Source organism: Anabrus simplex, chromosome 1 (assembly GCF_040414725.1).
Source record: "Anabrus simplex isolate iqAnaSimp1 chromosome 1, ASM4041472v1, whole genome shotgun sequence".
NCBI classification, from domain to species: Eukaryota; Metazoa; Arthropoda; class Insecta; order Orthoptera; family Tettigoniidae; genus Anabrus; species Anabrus simplex.
The window spans coordinates 706,547,646-706,573,797 of NC_090265.1; the positions used below are offsets into that span (position 1 = coordinate 706,547,646).

Here is a 26,152-nt window from a genome sequence, read left to right on the forward strand (position 1 = left end):
GTACTGTTCATCTACGAGTTTCGGGCCTAAAATTTTTCTAATGATCTTGCGTTCCTTTTTCTGAATATTTTCTAGATCAGTTTTCCTGTTCAAAATTAGTGTTTCTGATCCATAGAGGCATTCTGGTTTTATAACTGTATTATAGTGTCTTAGTTTAGCATGCTTGGAGAGACACTTTTTGTTATAGATATTTTGGGTGAGTCTATACGCAGTTTCCATTTTTTGGCATCTAACTTCATTGGCTTTTGTTTCCATTCCATTCTCCTGAATTATTTCACCGAGATATTTGAATTGCTGGACCCGTTTTATTTTGCCATATTTTGTCTCCATGAATTTAGGGGCTTCTTTGCTGCAGGTCATGTATTCAGTTTTTTCAAACGATATTCGGAGGCCGACTTTTTCCGCTGTTTCTTTCAGGAGTTCGATCTGGTTTATGGCTGTTGAAACGTCACGAGTTAAGATTGCCAGATCGTCCGCAAATGCCAGGCAGTCTACTGCTAATTTGCCCCTACCAAGAGTGATTGGTTGGTCAATCTTGAGGGCAGACTTCTGTTTGCGCCATTCCTGTATTACCTTTTCAAGGACGCAGTTGAAGAGTAGTGGAGAGAGCCCATCTCCCTGTCTTACTCCTGTTTTGATCGGAAAAGTGTCTGAGATTTCCCCCATGAATTTAACCTTAGATTTTGTGTCTGTCAATGTCTCTTTTACAATTGCGAGTGTTTTCCGGTCTAGACCCTGTTCTTTTAATATCTGAAACAGTGATTATTATTATTTTATTATTATTAAATCATACACGGCCTAGGCGTCTGTGAAGAGCAACAAGAGGAGTGAGAAGGTTTCCCCTTGTTTTCCTTAGGAGCCAGAAGTTGCTATTACATATTAATCTGCCAAGCCTCTAAAATGTACGGACCAACCGACGGTATGACCTATACTTTCACGAAATTCATAACCTACGTAAGGAATGGCATTACTAATATCGCTCATACTTCAGTCACTTTCAAATTATCAAGACCAAGCAAAGGATAGAGACGAGCAAGTTGACCATTCGGTTAGGGTCGCGTAGCTGTGAGATTGAATTCGGGAGATGGTGGGTTCGAACCCGACTGTCGGCAGCCCTGAAGGTGGTTTTTCTTGGTTTCCCATTTTCACACCTGGCAAATGCTGGGGCTGTACTTTAATTGAGGCCAGGCCGCTTCCCAATCCTAGCCCTCTCCCAAGTTACGTATTCGAACTACCTTGTGCCTCTCCCATCCTTGTGTCGCCGAAAACTTCGATGTGTTTGTGCGACTGTAAACCACTAACAAAAAGAAGACTGAGGCAGACCAATGCTGTAAACACTAGGGCTCGCCAGCAAAGCATTATTATTATTATTATTATTATTATTATTATTATTATTATTATTATTATTATTATTATTATTATTATTATTATTATTATTATTATTATTATTATTATTATTATTATTATTATTATTATTATTGGCTTTACGTCCCACTAACTACATTTTCGATTTTCGGAGACGCCGAGGTGCCGGAATTTTGTCCCGCAGTTCTTTTACGTGCCAAAAAATCTACCGACACGAGGCTGTTGTATTTGAGCACTTTCAAATACCACCGGTCTGAACCAGGATCGAACCTGCTGAGTTGCGGTCAGAAAGCCAGCGGTTCAAGCGTCTGAGCCACTCAGTCTGGCAATTATTATTATTATTATTATTATTATTATTATTATTATTATTATTATTATTATTATTATTATTATTATTTCTTTTCTCGATTTTGGCCATCTTAGGATGAAGTAAAATAACTCATCGCATTCGTTTCCGTTTGTTTCCTGCTTTCTTTCATGCTCTCCAATGGTTCCTCATTATTTCAGTTTTTTTCCTCCTCTCTTCTGTCCAGATGTTATTCCTTTTTTTTCTTTTTTTTCTCCCGCAAACCCTTGAAATTTTGTATCATTCTCCTAAAAGTCGTTCTGACCTGTGTTATATCGGCTGTTATTCCCATCTCTGCCACATCTCTTTATACTTTGTCGTTCTTACTCTTGTAAAGGTGTTTAAAAATTTGTCATGTGAGTCTTGCCTTATTCACCCTCATTATATGACCTAATAACTTAACTCTCCTCTTTCTGATCATATCAGATATACCGGGTTGAGTGGCTCAGACTGTTGGGGCGTTGGCCTTCTGACCCCAACTTGGCAGATTCGATCCTGGCTCAGTCCGGTGGTATTTGAAGGTGCTCAACTACGTCAGCCTTGTGTCGGTAGATTTACTGGTACGTAAAAGAACTCCTACGGGACTGAATTCCGGCACCTCGGCGTCTTCGAAAACCGTAAAAGAGTAGTTAGTGAGAAGTAAAGCAAATAACATTATTATTATTATTATTATTATTATTATTATTATTATTATTATTATTATTATTATTATTATTATATCAGATATTTTCTTTTTCTTTATTTTTGTAGAGGTCATTCTTCCTGTGTTTGAACTCCCTGTTTTCAATCTTTAATGGGCCCCAGATTTTTCTTTGAATTCTTATTTCCTTTTTTCTCTCCTCCTGTTTTCATGGAGAACATACACTCTGTAGCATAGACACATTCTGGGTTAATTCCCGTGTTGTTGTGCCTGATTTTAGTTTTGATAGAGAGACGGTTCTTACTATAGGTATCCTTGGTCCGTTGGTAAGCTTGACCCAATTTCCTTGCTCTTTATATATTTGCTTCTTTGTCTAGACCATTAATTTTAATTACGTCCCTCAAGTAATTACCCTTTTTTACCCTGTCGAGTTTTCCATATCTTAAAACACGGTAGGTAAATTTCCTATGTTAATCATAAATTCTGTCTTCTTGAAAGATATGTGAAGTCCAACTTTCTCTGTAGCGGGAATTTCTTTCAAAAGGTTTACCTGGATAAGTGCTCTTCGTATATTTCCAGAAAGGATTGCAATATCGTCAGCGAAGACCAAACAATTTATACCTAACCCTTTAAATTTCGACCCTAGTCTTATCTCATACCGGATTCCTCTTTCTTTGAGTTTTTCTTCCCATATCATCATCATCATCATCATCATCATCATCTGTTTACCCTCCAGGTTCGGTTTTTCCGTCGGACTGAGCGAGGGATCCCACCTCTACCACCTCAAGGGCAGTGTCCTGGAGCTTCAGACTCTTGGTCGGGGGATACAACTGGGGAGTATGACCAGTACCTCGCCCAGGCGGCCTCACCTGCTGTGCTGAACAGGGGCCTTGTGGAGGGATGGGAAGATTGGAAGGGATAGGCAAGGAAGAGGGAAGGAAGCGGCCGTGGCCTTAAGTTAGGTACCATCCCGGCATTCGCCTGGAGGAGAAGTGGGAAAACCACGGAAAACCACTTCCAGGATGGCTGAGGTGGGAATCGAACCCACCTCTACTCAGTTGACCTCCCGAGGCTGAGTGGACCCCTCGTACACTTTTCGAATTTCGTGGCAGAGCCGGGAATCGAACCCGGGCCTCCGGGGGTGGCAGCTAATCGCGCTAACCACTACACCACAGAGGCGGACTATTATTATTATTATTATTATTATTATTATTATTATTATTATTATTATTATTATTATTATTATTATAATCACCATCCTCAACTGTGCCCATGAGGTCGAATGAACTGGGTTCAGAGAGTAGTGGCGATTTGGCAGAGGGGCGAGGGGGTCAGTTGTTCCCCCTAACTTTTTAGGGAAAACATTAAATTTTTATTCCATTTTAGCTGGCTGAAACTAGGAATTATAGGAATGATTAAAAAACATATATTTGTACAAGCACCAAGCTCGATAGCTGCAGTCGCTTAAGTGCGGTCAGTATCCAGTATTCGGGAGATAGTAGGTTCGAACCCCACTGTCGGCAGCCCTGAAAATGGTTTTCCGTGGTTTCCCATTTTCACACCAGGTAAATGTTGGGGCTGTACCTTAATTAAGGCCACGGCCGCTTCCTTCCCATTCCTAGCCCTTCCTTGTCCCATCGTCGCCATAAGACATATGTGTCGGTGCGACGTAAAGCAACTAGCAAAAAAAAATAATTATACAAGCCCTGTAGTTTTATCAGCTAAATCTTTCCTTTATTTTATAATTATTAACAAAATTATTAGCGAAAATTCGCACAAAATTTGTACTGCGTCACAGTAATAAGTGGATACTTGTTATGTGCTGTGAGGAAGGGTAGCAGGAGTATATCGTCGCTGCCGGGACAAAACCTCCTATGTGAAATATTTTAGCCTAGAACTTTGGCCGGTAAGGTTCTGTCATCTAAGGTGCAATATTGTGTGAATATTGTCAAGGCATTCTCGCTCTTCATAATGTATGTGCTGCGGGTCAGTATATCTCCAAAAATATTATCACATAGGAGGTTTTGTCCCGGCAACGACGATATTTCCTTTTCCAAGGATACTGAAGTATGATTCACCCGTTTGCCACGAGCAATCGTCAGTCTAGCAGTCTCTTTAGTGTCTATTAGTTTCTTAGTGTGTAGTCAAATAATGAATGTTTTTTTTTAATTGTATAATCACGCCGTACTTCTGTTTAATACTAATACATCTGTAATTATTGTTCCTTTGGTGAAAAGTTTATTGTATGGTAGTAATTCGAAATCTCAAAAAACGATCATTATTACGCTTTTGGTAAGATCAGCCTTTACCTCTCTGTCGAAATTAGCTCAGAGCTGCATAAAACCATTTTTAAGCTTTTTTTTCCTCCAGTTTTGATGTGTATTACCTACCTCCCCACCCTTCCGCCCCTCCTGTCCGCTATATCCCACAATCCCGGATAAATTTGTTGTCTGTACACCCACACCCCCACTTCTAATTAACAATGGCCGCTACTGGGTTAAGATGATAACTTTCTACTCTATTAGTACAGACACTGTATCTGCGATGAGCATAGACTTGTGGTGATATTGTTGTGTACAATGGAAAGTGCTAGGTACGTTGTGGCCTTTAAGAGCGTATTGACGTCAGTGTGTCGAGCCGCGCGGGGGACTAGGCCATGGAGCGGTGTGTTGTGTTGTCCACATGGCGGTGACCTAATATGGGGAAGCCGCGCTTACACATTCAGCCAGCTCAGCCGAGCCTCGCCAGATCATTCTGCGCGTAGCATGCGTTCAGTGCGGTTCTTCATCGTCCACACGTGTATACTCGAGGCGGAGAGCACGTGCACTGCTACTGTGCCGTCTGGATAATGATATATTGTGTGTAGTTCATTTAATTTGTGTGACATTTCTGTGGTGAAAATGAGTGCAGCGGCTGTTAAGAGGCTGGAACAACTCTTCCGAGAAGTGCGCCTGGATCAAACGCCCGCACATGAGATCATCGTGGAGTCGCGACACGATAATAGGCGGTGCAGCGTCCACGGGTTCAATTCCAGACGACGGGAGTCAATGCCTACCCTGAACGGGATCAACCCAGGCCACCCCTCAAGTTTCCCTGGCACTCTAAGGAAGACATCCCTGGCCAAGTCCATGGGGTCTCTCCGCAGAGAGTCCGCAGCCTCCTTGCGAACACAGAATGCGGCTGCAGCCCTCCAGAGAAGCAGGGATACTCTGAGAAGTCGGTCTACAACCACCCTGAGGAGGGACTCTATGGCGGGCTCTGTAGGCTGTCTTCGTAATAACCAGACAGGGCTGTCACGGAAGAATGGTCGCAGCATGTCTACCACAACCCTGAGCACAGCCGGGACCTTGAACAAGATACCGCTCAGGAAGGACTCTGGCAGAGACTCCAGGAGTGTTTCCATCACGACCCTGCACACTGCCGGGAATGGCTTGAGGAGAGAATCTGCTGCCAGTACACTGGCCTTGTACCGCAGGGACTCTCAGGGCTTGTCTCCGAGGAGGGACTCCATGGGTTCCACTGGCTCACTCAGGAGGGACTCGGCCGGCTCTGTGGGTTCTTCCCGGAAGGAATCTGTCAGTTCCATTGGCTCAGGCCGAAGGGACTCCATGTCTTCTGTGGGCTCTATAGGGGGCAGGCGGCGCTACTCCACGGATTCGCTGGATGGCATTCTTCGTAACTCGTACGAGCACAGTCGGCGTTCTTCTAGCAGCTCCGGGGGTTGGGATGAGTCCATCTGGGAAGGCATCATCGCCCACTGCAAGGTAAAGAGAAGTGCATTCTTTCTTAAACATTACAATTAGGTCGAGGATTTGTGTGTTCATAATTCAAAATGACAGCGTGAAAAAGAATACCCATAACATTCTGCTTTTAATAGCATGTTATGTTTAATTATAGTTTGTCAAATTGTGTTCGCCCAGCTGAATTTCGTTGTACATTCTCGTTGTTAACATGTAGATTCTGAAGGGCATGTCATTCAACCACTAAAATTATAGTTCACACAATACATTAGCTCCAGAATCTGTCTAGCTCGTGCCAAAAATGACTTGTCCTATCTCCGTTCTCACTACACGTGCCTTCGGCTAGACAAAGACACCATTTGCATATAAATACTAGCTCAGAATGTCTTAGCCCTTAGGAGTGAGGTATCACTTGTGGTCTGTAGCGGCTAGACCATTAATAAGAGATTACACTTTAATTGCATCACTAGGATTGTTAGCTGTATTTTCTGATGCACATTAACAAATTATTGTTATGGTTGCCATAATTGTAGGAACCTTCTGTAATAATAATAATAATAATAATAATAATAATAATAATAATAATATTTAACTGAACATTGTTTAATTATTATTGCATGTTTGTGTGTCGATTAATATTAGAAATATTTTATTCTCTGCTGCTAGCCCGTGTTAAAATTCACAACTACTAGAGTTGACATGTTTGTAAACAGATTGTTATCAGTTGTACTTGGATTCGGTCCCGTCACTTTAATGGTTGGAGGCAGTAGCCTCAACCAGCTAAATCAATTCGTATTTCTCTGATCGGAGTACTTACAGTAGTACTTCGTGGTTGGTTCTGCTACATCCTGTTTGTATCGAAGAAAGCACTCTGTTGTTTTCATAATGTGGTATGTCAGTAGCACATTTGTATGTGCCTTCTTCCCGTCCTTATGCCCCAATTACGGGAATTGACGTGGATTTGACCAAGTTATTCGACCGAGTTTTACTGCCGGATGCCCTTCCGGATGCCAAACAGCTGTGGAAGGATATATTCACTCTTTACAAGCTTTTGTGCTTTTTGGCTGTGTGGTTTGTTGTATACGAATGAAGAGAAGTATATAAAGACGAACATAAACACCGTGACCTCGGGCCAGACAAATTGATAATAGTTAACATTCCTGACGCCACCGAGAATCGAGCTCAGGCCGCTTGGTATGCTTACCTGTCATCAAAGGACCCGGACACATTCGTTTATGCCGTTACCAGGGCCCTGATTTTGATGACGTAATAAATGTCGACAAATGACCAAAAAAATCCTTTTAAAAAAAGACTGAAAATAAGCGAGAAAATTGCCCGAAAATAAGAAATAATATTTACCCAAAATAGTAAATGCACTGTCTATGTTACCTTTAATTCGTAATGGAGTGAATACAATTGACTTACTGAGTGCCATCAGATAATAATAATAATAATAATAATAATAAATACAGGAACACCTGAGAAAATATTATTTCAGTCCTTTTATAAAATGCTGTTCTTACAAGCAAAATAACTGAGCATCTACAGGTATATGTCGCCTTCATCAGGATATTATGCATTCCCTGCAGTCCTTTGACATTCGGCATTCTGGATACTAAATGTTTGTCGCAATCCTCATGTTGGCCTAATGGTAAATCTTTTATCTGCTGCCCCTTTCACTTCGCATATTTCTTGGAAATGTATCAGATCATCCGTAGATGTCGCCGAATTGTGAAATAATTTCCCTTTAATAGCCAGGTAAAACTTTATCTTTAGCATTCTATAACGTGAAGTGAATCACACGCGGATAAACGAAACTCGCAGTGGTTTTACGCCGTACCGACTCAGATAGGTCTTATGGCGACGATGGGATAGCAAAAGCCTAGGAGTGGGAAGGAAACGGCCGTGGCCTTAATTAAGGTACAGGCCCAGCATTTGCCTGGTGTGAAAATGGGAAACCACGGAAAACCATCTTCAGGCCTGCCGACAGTGGGATTCGAACCCACTATCTCCCGGATGCAAGCTCACAGCCGCGCGCCTGTAACCGCACGGCCAACTCGCCCGGTCCTCGCAAGGTGCACTAATGACGGAAAATCAATGAGAACTACCTATTCCTCCAATACAATTACTCTACTGATTGCCAAGAAAAGACTTCGGTTTTTAAGTTTTCATAAGCTGAAAATCTTTTTTTTACTTTCCTCTTTGGTTGAGAAAAAGAAATCACGAAAAATTACAATACGCTGGGCCTCATCAGAAATAACTGATAATGCTTGACGGAAGCAGCTCTTCTCTTGTTTTCTATTATGATTATTATTATTATTATTATTATTATTATTATTATTATTATTATTATTATTATTATTATTATTATTATTATTATTATTATTATTATTGCCAGCCTCAAATACAGTTCATAAAAGCTCGACTTTGCGAAGTCTACTTCAGCCAAAGTTGACTACGGAGAAAGTAGCATCTATAAAACAGAGCAAAGTTCGACTTTCCTATCAAAGTAGACTTTGTAAAGTATCCGCTCAGTGTTGTTCTTGAATACGACCCTTAGTCGCCTCTTACGATACCGTGGGTGTTAATTCTACCTCAGGGAGTTCCACGGTAGGCTTGGCGAGCTGCACAGTGCTCTCACTTCCTGACTGTTACAACCAGGTACAGGTGTTGCTGGTGTTCCCACGTTACAAGCACCTTCTGTTTACAACGTCCATCTGTTGTGCAAGAAACTGGCATTTCCTCTCTTGCCGAGGCGTTCTGAGCCGAAGTTTCTGGGTTCGTTCCTAGCTCAGTCCGCTGACATTCGAAGTAGCTCAAATGCGCAAGCCTCGTATCGATAGATTCACTGGTATACAAGAGAACACCTGCGGGACAAAATTTAGGCACCTTGATGTCTTTGAAAGCCGTAAAAGTAGTTAGTGGGACTTAGAACAGTTGCAGTTGAGTTTGGGATTATTTCTGTATCGTGCTGCTTTCAAGTTGTTTACGTTCCATTCACCTTTATCTTGTCCTTTGATTATTTGTGTTTCAACAATAATGAAATCATATCTTCAAAGCATACTGAAATATATTTTCTTACACATTTTACTGAAGGCACAAGCAACTCGTCATCCATCAAATCATATTAGCACTCGCTGGCGAGTATTGTGTCGTATTGCGAGTGCTTCAGGAATACCGATTATTAGAGGCCCTATTTTATGGTAATAAAAATCGTAAATTTCGGTATAAAATGGGTATTATTTCATATTAAAAACGGTAATTCGGCGTTATTTCGTAGAAAGAACAAAATAGCTTTACAACCCTCATGCGTATTTCTACTTAACTCAACAAATCTGAACTATCAACGGAACCTTGAGGCTTTAATTTTGTAGTTTTCAACAGAAGTTAGTCACCTACGGTTATTACTCTTACCTGTTGCGTAGAGAAACCAGTGTAATGCTGCAAGCTATAACATTAGAGTATAAAGTATAAGGTCCTGCATGCATTAAAATAAGTTGCATATAAAAATCCATGAACATTGTAATAGTTACTATTATACAGTATATTTTTTTACAACGCGACGACTGAAAACAAAAGGGTTACAACATTAAAAATCCATTATTGAGATTTTACCATTAATGTACTATAGCGTTATTTGTCGGTTCCGCGGTGTACCTGCATCTGAGGGCCGGTTCGATGTCCACTCGCCCTATGCGATTAGGCCCTACATTTGAGGAGCTATCTGACTGTAGGATAGCGACCTCAGTCTAGAAAGCCAAGAATAACGGCCGAGAGGATCCGTCGTGCTGACCACACGACACCTCGTAATCTGCAGGCCTTCGGGCTGGCGGTCGCTTGATGCGCCATGGGGTTTAGTTGTCTTTGGTATAGCTTATTTCGACCTTTACAACGCCTGAAAGTGTTACAACAAAGAATCTAATCTGTTCACGCCATGAAGCAATGTTCTGACATTCGTCGCTTTGCTTAATTCGGGAGGGTTACGTTTGGAGTTGTAACTCGTTTACAGACTATAATAATGATGCGAGAACTTCTATATAAAAACTGTGGACATTATCATTTTCATAAAAAATGTGTGTTACGAGTGTATTTTTGAGAGGCAATGATGCAGACTGCTAAAATTTTAAACTCTTCTCCTGAAAATTCATGGATTTTGAATGTTAAACCTTTCGTTCTGGGCCATCGAATTACCATCCCTATTCGAAAAGATTAACCACATAGTTTACGTCACGCTGTACACTGGAAACAGTACGATAACACGCTATAGCGTCCCAGCTAACCAGACGTATCTTCAGTGCACGCCACTAAACTTTGATTCAAGTATTGTTATATGTTACGCAATATTTCAGAACTTCCGCAGGAAAAAAGTCAACAGTTTTATCGAAATGTTCCACGAATGTCACTTGCGACAACTAGGTGTCCCTAGGGATTATGCGTTTTATCTAGAAGCACAAGGTTTGCCGAAAAACTGCTAAAATTCCATGTTAGCTGTGGGTATGCACTTGGTGTTTTAGGTAGTGAATATTTGTTGGTGATTTGGAAAGTTGACGTTATTTACCAATGACGTGACATCTGCTGAGATGTGTCGCGCCAGTTTGTTATGACATAAGCTCTCTGCTCTCTTGAATACTTAATTAGCATGAAAATACCTTGAGTTTCTTGTGGTATTTGTTGACCAGAAGGACGTCTAGAGGTGACCTTTACTCATTGGAAATGGCTTTTTACTTCATTGTATACCTTCACAGGAGAAATTGAACCAGGGAGAGCAGTTGTTCCCTTTTATATAGTCTTTACTCGTGATCCTAACGACATTGTTGGCTGTATTTTTGGCCGGAAAATACGGCTAATAGACTTGTAAGAAAATACTGTATAAGTACCTGTACTTTTTAAAAAGAGCTTCTAGACTATGCCGTAAATGTGGTTTTTCTTTTCAATCCTGAACTTCTGTAGGTGGTGTCATAATAGTTTTTCTCCATGGTTCCCCGTCATTTATTTGTTAGTTCTTCCACAGGTATCCGTAATAGGGCTTGTCCTCCTTGCTGAGATTCTTCTTCGCGTCCTCTGTTCCCTAGTTTTCCTATGGATAATAAGTTTTTTCGTATTTTCTTGGCGTGTCCTCATTTTGTGGCCAAAGAACGTAAGTCGACGGAGCTGAATGTGGCCTGAGAGTCTTCTTTCAATTTTAAGCTCGTTTAGGATGGAGTGCCTTGTGCGGTGATTGGTCCTTGGATTTCTCAACATTCTTTTCCAGCAAAACATTTCTGTTGCGTTGATCTTATTCGTCTCCTTCTTTCTCTGTGTCCAGGGCTTACAGTCACACAAGAGCGCATTAAAAAGTAAGTTACACTTGCAAGTTATGGCCATTTATGAAACGCCTCCACCTAGGCAACACGGCTGTGACAACATACAATGTAAGTTCACTTTTCCACATGGTCCCCAAGTGACTGTAAACATTTTTCGGAACTGTCAATCAACTTTTCTATTCCGGGTGCGCAGAAATCACCTCCAGCGATATGTAACCACCTGGAGACAGCTGCATTCACCTCCTCATCGTTTCAGAATCGTCGTCGGTGTGATTTCTTGCACGATAACGCAACACCTCTCACGGCCCGCCAAACGTCCGAGCTGCTGCAGGGATTCAAGTGGGAGGTATGGCAGCTTCCTCCATACTGCCCAGACTTAGCGCCATTCGATTATCGTATGTTCGGTAAACTGAAAAAAGATCTCGGTGGACGACGATTCCTGGAAATCTGTTGATGTTTCTACTGTCTTGTTAATATTTTCATTGCTGGGTTGCATCTTCGTTGTACCTCTCCTCCTCATGAACCGGATTTATCAAAGATCCATACAAAAATTGTACATTGACAACTTCAGATAGATCTGTCCGCTTCATTTACTGCTGTGCGTAGATGCTGGTCTTCTATAGGCACGAAATGTGATGTATTCCCTTGACAACATCTACCACTCTCTGATAATTTTATTTCGATAGTGTTTGCATTTCACGTTTTGAGCGTGCTCGGTGAGTAATGAAGTTGGAGGACAACAATTCGAGACTTTCCTTTGTAATTTAATGCACGATGTGATGCTCTTGTTGGGCTGATGGAGATTTCTTCAGAGAATGCAGAATGCTCGCACATCATCACACCCGAAGCGTTATCAAATTTCGACGCCCCACGGCGCCCAAACCAACAATTACCGATCATCGGTGTCGTTTTGAATCACCCTGTGTTTGAGACTACTATTTATTTATTTATTTATTTATTTATTTATTTATTTATTTATTTATTTATTTATTTATTCCTGACTTACATTTGTGGCGAAGTTAGGGCTCACGGCCCTCTCTTACACTTAACCACTATAAACAAAATTTAAAAATGTAAACATAAAAGGACATAGACATTCTAAAAAGAAATAATACTACGGACAGATAATTCTAAGACAAAGTTAGGCCTACATATCAGCACAGCAATTAATGTGACAATAATAATAATAATAATAATAATAATAATAATAATAATAATAATAATAATAATAATAAATGAAGAAAACCCATTCACACAACATACACACAATGACACACAACTCAGTTTAATGTTCCCAGGAAAAACTTTCTGCAGGCAGATTTGAATTTATGAGAGGAAGTAAGGTGCCGGATGTCCATTGGAAGTGTATTCCAGAGTCTCGATGCGGTAACTAAAAAGGAATGATTGTAGGAATTCGTTCGACTTAGTGGAATTTCAAGTAGGGAACCAGAACGGGTACTAATTTCATGTAATGAGGAAAGGAAACGAAAATTAGAAGAGAGGTAAGTAGGAGTGTTCGTCGAGAGCACTTGGTAAACAAGTGTCATTAGGTGAAAATTCCTTCGTTCATTTATGCGTAGCCATTCCAATGTTTTGAAATATGGTGTAACATGAGCGTCATGCAGTTGGAAGGCATATCCTATGCATGAGTTTTGTGCTCGCTGAAGTCTCAAAGCTTGTTCAGCATTTAGATTGACTAGTACCGTATCACAGTAGTCTAGAATTGGGAATAGTAGTGCATGGATTAATTTTAATTTAAGTTTTTGAGGAAAAGAATTCTTGTGACGTTTCAGGGGATATAGAGCTGCATGGACCTTTCTACATACATTTGTTACGTGTTCATTCCAGGTCAGATTCTCATTGATGGAGATTCCAAGATTAGTTACATTTTTAAGGTACGGTACAGCAATGTCATTGATTATGATTGGAGGAGGATTGATATTGCTTTTTACATGTAATAATTTAGAGTTTCCTATGATAATACTTTGTGTTTTACGAGGATTTAGGAGTAAGTGGTTGTTTTTAGCATAGGCGGTAAGCCTTTCAATATCCGAATTAATATGCTAAACTCTTTCATGTAAATTGTTCGTAGTGGTGTGTTTGTATATCTGCAAATCATCAGCATATAAGTGGTAGTTGGCCCACGAAGTTTTACAAAAGTAGTTGTGACTATTTACTGAATAGCTACAAAATGAAACAAGTAATGATAATATAAGTGCATAATTATAAATAAAATCAAATACTTGCGTATTTATAATTTGTTCAGAAAACAAAACTTTCAGCACGAAAAATATACTGTTTCATTTTTTCCATTTAAACTCTTTGGGTAGCAATCTCTCAATATGTCGGCTTCATGGTAATAACAGAGTTACGTCCTGTTGGTTGTTCGGTGTGTGGTCAGATGTATTATAGAAGAAAACTGACAGAAAATATCGCGTTACGCTACCAAATACCGTTATGTGACAACGTTGAGGGGAGAAATACTGACCCACAGTACATGTATCACTCAGAACGAAGATAGCCTGTAGTTCATGCGGTACAGAAGCTGTGTGGTCAGAGTTTTAAGCTGAAATACTGTATTATCACATACCGGTTTTTCAAGGCGCGACGGCTGTATAAAGATGATTAAATGCACTGTTCTGATGAATTAACATAAACGTGGATCCGATAAAATGGAAGTGGTAAAACAAAAACTGTAGAGTTATGGCGATAGACGGCTGTGATTAGTTGAAATTCCTGACATTCGTATGACGGATTGGTCAGTAATTCAATGTATCAATATCCATTGCTATATCTGAGTCGTCGTAATGGTCTTCATTGTAAAGCCGGAGGTCTTGCTGAAACTGGCAGTGCCCAGTTCTCGACTTTCTAGTTGCTCGATCCTCCGAAATTCGAGCGTAATTGCCCAATTTACCAACTTTCCCTTTCGATAGAATTTCCCCTCGTCATCCAAAAGAAGAGGTTTTTTAAAAAAACATTTCTACATTAATATCATTCAATCATGTATTAGACCAAATAGCTTCTTACGTTCTCGATCCTTCTCTTAGCAGGGCGTCCAATAGACCGACTTCCTGTGCTTGGTATCGTAAGATCTGCTTTGGGAGTCTTTTCATTTCCATTCTGTTAATATGGTTCTTTCGGTATATTCCTATTAATTTTAACATGGGATCTACCTTCAGTTATCTCCGTTCCTCTTGTGGTCCCGCTGTACCTCTCATGAATCTCATTCCAGCAGTGGTTATTCGTCTCATTTCTTTATGGTCCATGCTTTCACTTCCGTGTGGTCTGGCTAGTGTTCTGTGGTGTTGTTTATACATTAATAAATCCACTTTGTGAACACATCAGCTATTTGGGAAAATGCTGTAAAACTGTCCTCCTTTATATTTATCTGGAACATCTGTTCAGGTGAAGTATTGGCGTTTAAGAAACCGTACTCTTCAGTAAATGTTCAGGTACATTAGATTCAAATTCCGTTGTGGTAGCGGATTTATTTTGTGTTTTTCTTGCACTTGTCAGCACTTAACCCGCGCGGTGCTATTCTTCAGTGACTCCCTGAAAGTGTCTACACAGGATAGTAACACGTTTGTTTAAGTGTCAAATCATTTCAACTCATTGCGTTTGCACTCGCCAAGATGTCGATAAACATTAGAAAACAAAATTATTTAATTTTCTTTCACATGTCAAAATGAATACATATTAGTTCTTAGGTTCAAAACTCCATTTCCACTCTGCTTTCATCCATGAGACTCAAAATGAATGCTTAAGAGTTTGGAATTCTCCTCCGAAATGAAAATAGTCTGGTCTGTTTAAGTTTGTTCTTAAATGACGGGAAACTTAACGTAAGTCAACAAGCAAAGGAAGACTATTATCATAGCGTATGCTATTATTATCGGTGTAATTTTATCCACCCATAGGATTTGGAAAGTCACACTTACAATCGGCCACGCTTGGCCTCTACAAGTTTCAAGCCCACCCTCCACCTCATGCGAAGCATTTAATTTCCATAGAATGTGGTTCATCTGGAAGAACTATAGGGTATGCAATTCTCTTCTTAGTGGCAGAATGAAGTATGTTAGGGATAGGTTGTTCGAATTACGATCGTAGTGCATACAGTCTACAAAGAGGACTTTTGTGCGCGTGTGAATGAGTGTGTGCGTGTGTGTCCAGCTGTTGTGAATTAGGTGAACTTGGACCAGGCTATGTTGTGATCGCCTCGCGCAGCTGAGATGGCTATAAAAGCTTCCAAGGCCAGTTCGTTCCCGAAGGTCGGCGCACTGCCCGAACTGCCACCAGGTGTTTTCTCCAGCTCCGATGACAAGAGGTGAGAGTTGCTCCAAACATTGTAATGAGATGACAGAAAAACAGTTCCGGTTCTTTTTTTTGCTTTCCTTTTAGATGTCTGTTAACTGAACACGGTGCCTTGCCTTATACCAGAGTGAGTGTCCATTTCTGATCATTGTCATGGCCGCTTGAGTTGACTTTCAGGATCGAAAGGACAGAGTAAATCGTCGTAGCCACATGGCTTCTTAAGTGATCATGACGGAATATATCGTCATCGCATTGTAAAATGTCTTTCAACATTGGGTATGACCGCTTATTCCGTTATAGGAGCAGAGATCGCGTGTATGTTAGTTTCGAACTTTCCCCAACGACAGCGCTCTGCTAAAACTATTACGCTATACAATATATATAAAAATGAATGTTTCTATGTATGTCTCGAATGGACTCAAAAACTACTGGACCGATTTCGCTGAAATTTTCACAATTTGTTCTTATTACCCATGGGAGGGCTTAGGAAGTGGTTTGGAGGAAATCTGATGGGTGGTGAAAAAAAAAAAGGTGGGGGGGGGGGGGGGCAAGTAAACCGCATGGCAAGTCTGATCAGTGGGTTGCCTAATCAACAGTATGTGAAGATTATGATGTGTTTCTTAAAACTTCTTTTCTTCTGCTTCTATAAACGGTATATGAAAATGAAAAGTCCAAGTTCAGTCCCCATGGCACAGGAGTGAAGAAAGAAAATGTCTAAAATGACAGATCACGGGCGAATGTGTGTGTATGTTTCAGTATAGCTCTCAAGCAAACTACAGTAGATACACATATAACTTACTATCTGGAAAAATTACTGTAGGGGCAAGAAACCCCTAGCATCCCTAAAGGAAGGGGAAATGTAAAAATCCGAAAAATGACCGATATTAGTGGCGAGTTCATAGTTTTGGGGTAGTTGAGATGAACCGTGATATTATGGGTGCCGTTTGAGCCAAAGTGCATTCCCAGTCGGGATGGGGGTTAGACGGGGTGAAAGGAATGTCCGAAATGACCGAGATCATGGATGTACGTTGCATGTTCCAGCGTAGCTCTCAAACAGACATGATACTCATGACTTACTGTTTGGGAAAGAAATCTGTAGGGTAAGACACCCCTACGGCGGGGGTTGAAAGAGGATGAAATATTAAAGTAGAAAACGACCAGTATTAAAAGTAAAAACGATGTATGTTAATAAAGTTTTTATTTTGCTTTAATTAAACGGTTTAGAACAATCTAACGTGGTTGAATTAATAAACGCGGAGGAAGCCGCGGGCACCTGAGCGATGTTGTTCTTTTTCTGGAGCAGTTCCGGTTGTTCCTGTTCTGGCACAATACTACGTTCCAAAAACCAGTCCAGAGTTCAGGAGGTGGGGGAATGACAAAACATCAACATACCTTGCGTCTGTGTCTGCTATTGTTTGCTCACTGTAACTTTCATCCTTTGTTTTAATTAGATAAGCTTTAGGATAGTGCAGCCTAAACAAGGTAAACTGGTAGCTATCTTTATCCAGAGGGAACTAGAAGCAATATGAGTGGAATCGCAAGAATTCAGAGTGAATAGTTAGCTGATGACGTGACGACGTGGAGCAGGGGTGGCGAACCTATGACACGCATGCTAGTAGACTTCTGTGGCACTCCACACAACATACTACATGTAATAAATAGGTGGAAAATCTTCCAACATACCATATTTCAGCATTGGGCTTTAATAAAGAGTATGTCACAGTTAATTTTTGGACATTTTTTTACAAATTTTATTAGGTTAAACCGAAAATATATCAGTTTAAAAAATGTAATTTTCAGTAATGTTTGCAAAATAAAACCGTAAAACATAGAATCGAGTGGATTTATATGTAATGCAATCTAATACCTAAACAAAGTCACGCTCCATGGCTGGCCTTTGGTCCAGAGGGTCCCGTACCGTACCTTAAAAAAATATAACTAATCTTGGAATCTCCATCAATAAGAATCTGACCTGGAATGAACACGTAACTAATGTGTATAGAAAGGTTCATGCAGCTCTATATCCCCTAAAACGTCACAAGAATCCTTTCCCTCAAAAACTTAAATTAAAATTAATCGAAGCACTACTATTCCCAATTTTAGACTACTGTGATACAGTACTAGTCAATCTAAATGCTGAACAAGCTTTGAGACTTCAACATGCACAAAACTCATCCAACTGGGACATATTTCAAAACATACCTATCTTCTAATTTTCCTTTCCTTTCCTCATTCCATGAAATTAGTAGCCGTTCTGGCTCCCTACTTGAAATTCCACTAAATCCAACGAATTCATACAATCATTCCTTCTTAGTTACTGCATCGAGACTCTGGAATACATTTCCAATGGACATTCGGCACGTTACTTTCTCTCAAAAGTTTAAATCTGCCTCTGAAAATTTCTCCTGGGATCATATAACTGAGTTGTACGAGTCATTGTGTATCTGTTGTGTGAATGGGTTTGTAATCTATGATGCACTTTTATTATTATTATTATTATTATTATTATTATTATTATTATTATTATTAATGTTTCCTCTTAATATTACTGGTGTCACACTAATTGCCGAACTGATTTGTAACTTAATCGTAGTTTATCTGTCCGTAGTATTATTTCTTAGTAGAATTACTGTATCTTACTTTTTTCTTTCCTTTTTTTTAATTTTATCGTTTAAAGTGGCTAAGTGTAAGAGAGGGCCGTGAACCATAACATCGCCACAAATGTAAGTCAGGAATAAATACATGAATAAATCAATTAAATAATTAATTCCCGGCCGAGTCGGGGATTTTATCCTTCATTGGTTAATTCCAATGGCTCGGGGACTGCAGGTGTGTGCCGTCTTCATCATTAGAATTCACCGTAGGTTGGGTCCCATCCTCATAGACGCGCAGGTCGCCTATACGGTGTCAACTCGAAAGACCTGAACCAGGCGTCTTAGCAGACCACACGCCATTATTATTATTATTATTATTATTATTATTATTATTATTATTATTATTATTATTATTATTATTATTAAAGAAGACCTTAACCGACACGCTAGTCGGTGAAGGTTTGCCATCCCTGACGTAGAGAGACTTGTTAGGCGAAACTTAATCTGTGGACCAAGAAATCTGCATTGTTTGACATAAGCATTTCATATTGTTACATTTTCTAATCTGACGGTATTCATACATTTAAAATAAGCGTTAAGGTATCTTCTAACACCTCTAATTTACAAATTTCTGTAATAGCTGAACACAAACAGTCGTAAACCGCGGTAGGAAGAAAATACTAGTAGCTGACGTTGCACGTCTCAAAACATCCAAATCAGATTTCGTTTAAACTGTGGGAGGTTGTACAAGGATTTGTACCACTGTTCCTTATTTAACGAGAAAGTGTCGTTTTTCATTGAACAGCCTGCATACTATTGGCAATTTGCGTTTGATATCTGTATAACTTCGTCCCAGACTACAACTCGAGCGCCTCGCCAGCGCTTCCGTTTTAATTTTTGTTCTCTCTTTCTCCTTTAATCTGCTTGTTTTTCTTTGTCTATACGGACTGGAAATATGCATATTAAATATGAGCCGTATCATAAACTCGTTTATTATCGTTCCGTCTTGCCACTCGTGGCTTGACAGTTCTTCGCTTTTTCTGTTATTTTTATAACCGCTGCTGCAGTTACGATAAATTCATGGAGAGAGAGAGAGAACCGAATTTAATTTATTGATGATCTACATGCCACTGAGGCTGAGAAGCCAGTTTATGTAGCGTCTTCATATAATAAGATATATATAAGTGGGGTTCGAACCCCACTGTCGGCAGCCCTGAAAATGGTTTCCGTAGTTTCCCATTTCTACACTAGGCAAATGCTGGGCTGTACCTTTATTAAGACCACGGCCGCTTCCTTCCCACTCCTAGGCCTTTCCTATCCCATCGTCGCCATAAGACCTATCTATGTCGGTATGACGTAAAACAAATTACAAAAAAAGCTTCTAAGGTATAACTAGGATATCCTGAGTTCACCCAGCTTTCACTTCCGTACAACAAAGTTGGTGTAAATATAGTTTCGTCCGGAAACAGACTTCCTTCTTACAGAATACTTCTGATTGTAACTACGAGCTTTCCTGCACCTTGATTCAATCTCACGTACTACACTACCATCCAGGGAGAACACACATCCTAAATACTTGAAATGATCTACCTGTTCCAGCTTTCTATCCCCAACCTCTTTTCTTACCTGGTGAACATCACTTTAGTCTTGATAAGGCTAATTTTCATACCGTACACGTTGTACCTATTTTCAAGTTCCGAGATATTAGACTGCAGGCTTTTTTGCACAATCTGCCATTAAGACAAAGTCGTCAGCGTAGGCCACACTGCTTACTTCATTTCCACCTAGCTGAATACCTCTCTGCCATTTATACCTTTCAGTAGATAATCCATGTAAACTATGAACAGCAAAGGTGAAAGGTTACAGCTTTGTCTAACTCGTGTAAGGATCTTGAAATTATAATAATAATAAACATTAAAATTAAAAGTTGAAATAAATTAGAGTTGTGTATGTATAGATACTAAATCGAGTAAAACTGAAAGGCACATTATATACCAAGTTTGAAACTAAAGCGTTATTAATTACTAGCACATGTACCCTCGTTTCGCTACGGTATTCTACATTGTATACGGATTTATCCGTAAATTACTGTAAAGGCAGTCAGTAAGATTATATTAAATTGCATGTCTCTTAGCACTATCCGAGAAATAACAGGGAGGACGAAATACGTTGGTTCCGATGTAACGTAGGCATTGGTTAAGTTTTGAGGATAATAATAATAATAATAATAATAATAATAATAATAATTTCGTGTGGCTATTTCTAGCCGGGTGCAGCCCTTGTAAGGCAGACCCTCCGATGAGGGTAGGTGGCATCTGCCATCTGTAGGTAACTGCGTGTTATTGAGATGGAGGATAGTGTTATGTGTGGTGTGTGAGTTGCAGGGATGTTGCGGACAGCTGAAACACCCAGCCCCCGAGCCACTGGAATTAACCAATGAAGGTTAAAATCCCCGACCCGGCAGGGAATTGAACCCGGGACCCTCCGAACCGAAGGCCAGTACGCTGACCATTCAGCCAACGAGTCGGACAGTTTTGAGGATAATGGCAGCCCACATTTCCTACTGCCAGTCACAATCGAGTTGTAGAGATTTGATTATAATCGAGAAATGCAGCGCTGTCTAACTTATCAACAATCGAGACGCGACACAAAGTCATAGGGCCAAAGTTGTAGAACTCTCTAAATTGAACGGCGATTGTGCTATCTGTTTTGTGATACGACTTACCGTTTAGCCACCAATTATCCCGAAACGAAGGTATGCACCGTCATTAAACTTGGTTCCATATTTCGATACTTTCCGGGGCCAAAAGTTATACATATAAACAGCTTGGAAATTTTACTCAAAGAAAGGAGTGTCCAGGTTTCGGGATTAACACTTGCACAGTTACGGAGTAATTAAGGAAGAAAGTAATACAGTTGAGAAAGATGAAATTAATAGAAAAGAAGATTGTAACTCAGGACAGCAGGATAGGACAAATAGTATACCAAGTGGATTTATTGGAAAATAAAATATCCCTCAATAGTGATGGTTTGAGTTACGGATATAAGAAGGCGGTAGTAAAGGAGAAATTTAGGCGCAGGGATTCTTAGGTAAACAGATAAGATGACTTATGGTGTTATTACTTAAGCCTAAAGAGGCAAGGCAGAGGCAAGAAATTAAAGCGAAAATCAGAAGTAGAATAGAAATAAGTTACAGTAAAAATTATAGTAAATGCCAGAAAACACCTTGCGGTATGAAATAATGGGCTACAATCCGCGGTACTGTTCAAATAGTAATAGCGCCCCTTAGTGCTATTCGAGGAGGATTGTAACCTCGAATAGTATTCCGTCAATATCCTGCAGAATGGCCGATTGACGTCTCTCTTGCTTTCTACCCAAGGAACAACCACGAGTTTACAGGAAGGATGACGAAAATGGCAATAAGTTATATCCCTGCTGGCAAGCAGTCAGAGACGTTGCGACGGTAACCTGTAAGTTCGTCGTCGGTCTATCGGTCACTCAATGCAGAGCATGCGACCCGCAGAAAAGAGTAATTTTCTCCGTCATTTAAAGAGTAAGCGAAATTATTAACATAACAAAAGTTGTTTATGACGAAGTGACGTTTCACATATAGTCCACGGATTTTACAGAAAATAAATAGTATAAGAGAAATTGGAAGAAACCTGTTTTGATTTTCCTATAAACCCCACGTCTATTAAGAGATTTTTAAATTATATGCATATCAAAACCTTCCTTGGGATGAGTACACTCTAAATATGGAGTTTGGTCGAGATCTATCGAGCCGATTCGCAGTGATGGTCGAACAAACATACGAACGGACACGAAAAATAAAAACCGCTGATATGGTCTTAAGTTGACCTAAAACGGATAAATATCTGAAAAATTGGCAAAAGAAACGAAATTGCAGACAGCGGACTTTATTTATATAGATTCTGAAGTACACGAATAACAACAAAATAGCAGTGATTAAAACAACTGTCTATGAAATAACGGTTTTCTGATTGATAAACACAAGATTGCATGTTCTCAGCGCTTACTATCACGTAAAAGAACCCCTGTGGGAGAACATTCCGGCACTTCGGTGTCTCCGAATACCATAAAAGTAGTCAGTGCAACGGAAGCAAATAACATTATTATTGTTCTCAGCCCCTTGGATACTCTTCTAGGAAGATACTCCTCTGCTTTAGTTGAGTACAGTTAGTGGTGTTTGTGAAACGGTGACGATAAAAGGGGATACATTTGCGTGATATCGTGCAGAGAGAGAGAAGAAACGGTTCACGTTTTGGAACATAAAATCAACCTAGGACGATGGTAAACGTGTTTATCATGCTACCGTTTGTATATCCTAACAATAAGATGCAAGGTGGGCGCGTGCAATTAGCAATACTGTACCTATCTTTCAAAATTGTGTTACATTGAAACATCAGTTCTCTTCGAAATTCGACTGGAGACTTCTCAAAATGTACAAAAGAGGGTGTCACAAACATGTTTAATTCCAGCGACATTCCTTCGATAATTTTAAAACACTATCTGAGGTTCTTTACGCCGAGCTCGGTAGCTGCAGTCGCTTAAGGGGCTCTAGTATGGTAGGAAATAATGAAATTCATCATTTTCGTTATTTGGAATGCCCTCTTTAATTTGGTGTATAATACATATATTTTTGTAACCTAGAAATACTATCAATAAACGATTTGAGAGAAAGCAGTGTGGGCGTGGCAGTCTTTGCAGCTTTTATTCAATTGATTCTGCACCGAACCACGGACTCTGCCCCAAAGGAACTGATACCTGGTGTTAGTACAACAAAACACAAGCAGCAGCGAAAACATTTGTACACAGGGATGGTTTACAATATACTATCATAGCCACGAACTTGCGCCTATTTTCAGGGACCTATCTGATGTATAGTTACTGAAACAGTGTTTACATGGCCGTACCCAAAATCAGAATGAGTGCATCAACAGTGTTATTTGGTCAAGAATCTCAAAAACAGTTTTGTGCCAATTAATGCTCTTCATTGAGGAAAGTGGAAAATAAAACACGAGAAAAAAGAAGAAAATTAAAGAGAAGGCTGGATGAAACCTACCAGGACGATCCATATGACCCAAGTTATGGTTCTTGAATGCATTGAAACTTTGTCAGCAGTTTCCAATAAATTTAGTATTTGAAAGATTTAGTGTACCTTTTCTCGGAAACTACGTGCATGAACTTTCTGAAACTTTTACAGTCTTTAAAGTATGTTTCTATGAGTATTTTAACGCAGGGATATTGTATTATACCTCGTAATGTGTGAATTATTTACTGTACAACACCTCCGAAAGTGCAGAAAGAATTGGAGTATTACAAAAACTGCCAAACAGAGCAGCACATTTGGAAATTCCTGTGTTTAAGTATTAGAAAACCATCATAGGTTCACCTTATTTATTTTCAGACATGTACCTTAATTAGTTGATGAGAAAAGGCGCAATGAAGTTTGTAAATAATATATGGGAAAAATACACCTAAACGGAGCCCCTTAAGTGCTGCCAGTATCCAGTATTTCGAGGGTTTGAACCCCACTGTTGACAGCTCTCAAGATGGTTTTCCGTAGTTTCCCCATTTTCACACCAAGAAAATGCTGGGGCTGTACCTTAATTAAGGCCACTGTCACTTCCTTCCCATTCCTATCCCATCGTCGCCATAAGACCTGTGTCGGTGCGACGTAAAGCAAATTGTAAAAAAAAAGAGGAAAAGAAAGAAAAAAGAAACGGTGAGTATTAAAAGCCGCTGAAGATACGTGATGCCGCGCAGACACATACAGAGGGAGAGACATTAACTGTTCATGTTTCGCAACATAAAATCAACCTAGGACGATGGTAAACATGTTTGTTAAGATACAGTTTGTATTTCATAACAGTGAAATTCAAGGAGGCCACTTGGGATAGAGTACTGTTCTTATCATTCAAAATTGTGTTACATTGAAACTTGACTGGAGCCTTCTCAAAATGTACAGCAAGTGTACAGAAAAGGTCGTCATAAAAAATTTTCATTCAGGCGACATTCCTTCGATATTTCTAAACCACTGTCAAGGTCACAGTGACTATCAGTGTTACAGTCGCACAAGTCACGGCGTTTTAAAAATGTAAACTCTTCAACATCTTTCCACTGTACTAATTGTTCTTTCGAACAATGGAAGTCCACCATGTTAAAAGCACGAGTTCTGCTCCACATAACTCCATCAAGACATTGTTGCCAGGCACAGAAACATTGAAATCACTCAATTGATTTGTGATGTCGGCTAAAAATGACAAGGTACATGCGTTCTTACATTGCCTCAGGCGCAAGAACAGAGAGTAGTTGGTGGTCAGTCCTGGGCAGTGCCAGAGTCGTTGGGCTATTTTATGTCCAAACTACACATCCCACGTTATTATTATTATTATTATTATTATTATTATTATTATTATTATTTCTTTGTTATGCCCTTTCAAAGAGGGCGTTTGAACGTGTTCCTTGACCTGAAGGTTTTCGCCTCCTTATCCTCCCAAAATCTCTTCATTAATGCATTGTGTTGCAGCCTGAGTTCTGTGGACCATTTTCCTATCAGAATTTGTGCTTGCCTACTACTGTACTAAAGGCTCCACGATCTTCTATGATATAATCCGTGACATTCACTTTTGGAGGTCCGTCTTCGTTTCTTCTAGCCAGTTTATTTTGATCGTCTTTGATTTGATTACTTTAAATAATATTTTGGTGAGTCTGTCGCTGCCCATTCTATAGATGTGGCCATGGAATTTCAGGCGTCCCTTGCGTACGGCATCAGTGAACCTGTCAGTTAATGAGTAGACATAATCCACATTTCATTTTCTCTCGTGGCACCATATATTTTCCGGAGAATTTTCCCTTTTTGCTTTTCAACTTGTATGATTTTAGAGTTGACTCCAATTATTATTATTATTATTATTATTATTATTATTATTATTATTATTATTATTATTATTATTATTATTTCCGGATCCATGGCTAAATGGTTTATCCAAGCTGCATTAGTTAAACGGGACGTAAAACCCATATCATCATCATTATCATCATCATCATCATCCCAGTCCGTAGTTCGTGATTTTTCTTCCTTTACTGAATGCGAGACACTGATATTAGCAGCATAGAAGTGATATTTTAATAGGCCTACTTTGATAAGAATTTAAGTTTAGTATGTTGTGGTCATTTACGGCTATTCGAAAGTTCTTTGTCGACTTTATTTGCCAAGTCTTTCTTTCTTTCTTTCTTTCTTTCTTTCTTTCTTTCTTTCTTCCGTCTAACATCTGCGACCACCGCACGGGTTGTGTACGAAACAAAATATTCTGCGATATTGGTTTGTGTTGTGGTTCATGATTGTATATTTTGTCTTGAGAATAAATTAAACGCTAAATGTTCACCTGCTGAATGCAGCTGACTAACTTGTATGACTGGAAGATCGAATGAATGGGAGTTAGAAAAGTGTAATGTATTTTTGTGTAGGTTATTATTTACTATATAATATCCTGTACTCAAACTCTGCTCCCAGTGATGTATCACTACAGTGGTTAAGTGTAAGAGAGGGCCAAGAGCCCTAACTTCGCCACCTACAAAGGAATAATAAATAAATAAAAATAAATAAATAATCGCCGCAAAATATGACAGGCGTGTCCTTGCCTTTTAAACGCCACTCGCGTGCCCCTTGTGTCCAGAGGAAAGAAACCGACTGACAACCGTCATTATCACTAGGGCGGGCCACGTTTTGGGATCAGAAGCTGCCGCCTGGGAATACGTTAGCCGTCCTAACTTATTTGGTCTAAGACTGTTAAGATAGCCTGTATGTTAGTACCTGTTCCAGCATCGGCTTG

The 26,152-nt window shown here is 39.8% G+C and overlaps 1 protein-coding gene across 1 annotated transcript in view; it reads left to right on the forward strand.

Annotated features, from left to right (window-relative positions):
• Window positions 1-5,182: 5,182 nt before the first annotated feature.
• LOC136857366 (WD repeat-containing protein 47) overlaps window positions 5,183-26,152 on the forward strand; it is a 259,687-nt gene continuing 238,717 nt past the window's right edge. Inside the window, exon 1 of the mRNA XM_067135988.2 lies at window positions 5,183-6,115. Coding sequence (XP_066992089.2) covers window positions 5,252-6,115 — 864 coding nt within the window. The 5' untranslated portion in view covers window positions 5,183-5,251. The remainder of the gene's footprint in view (window positions 6,116-26,152) is intronic.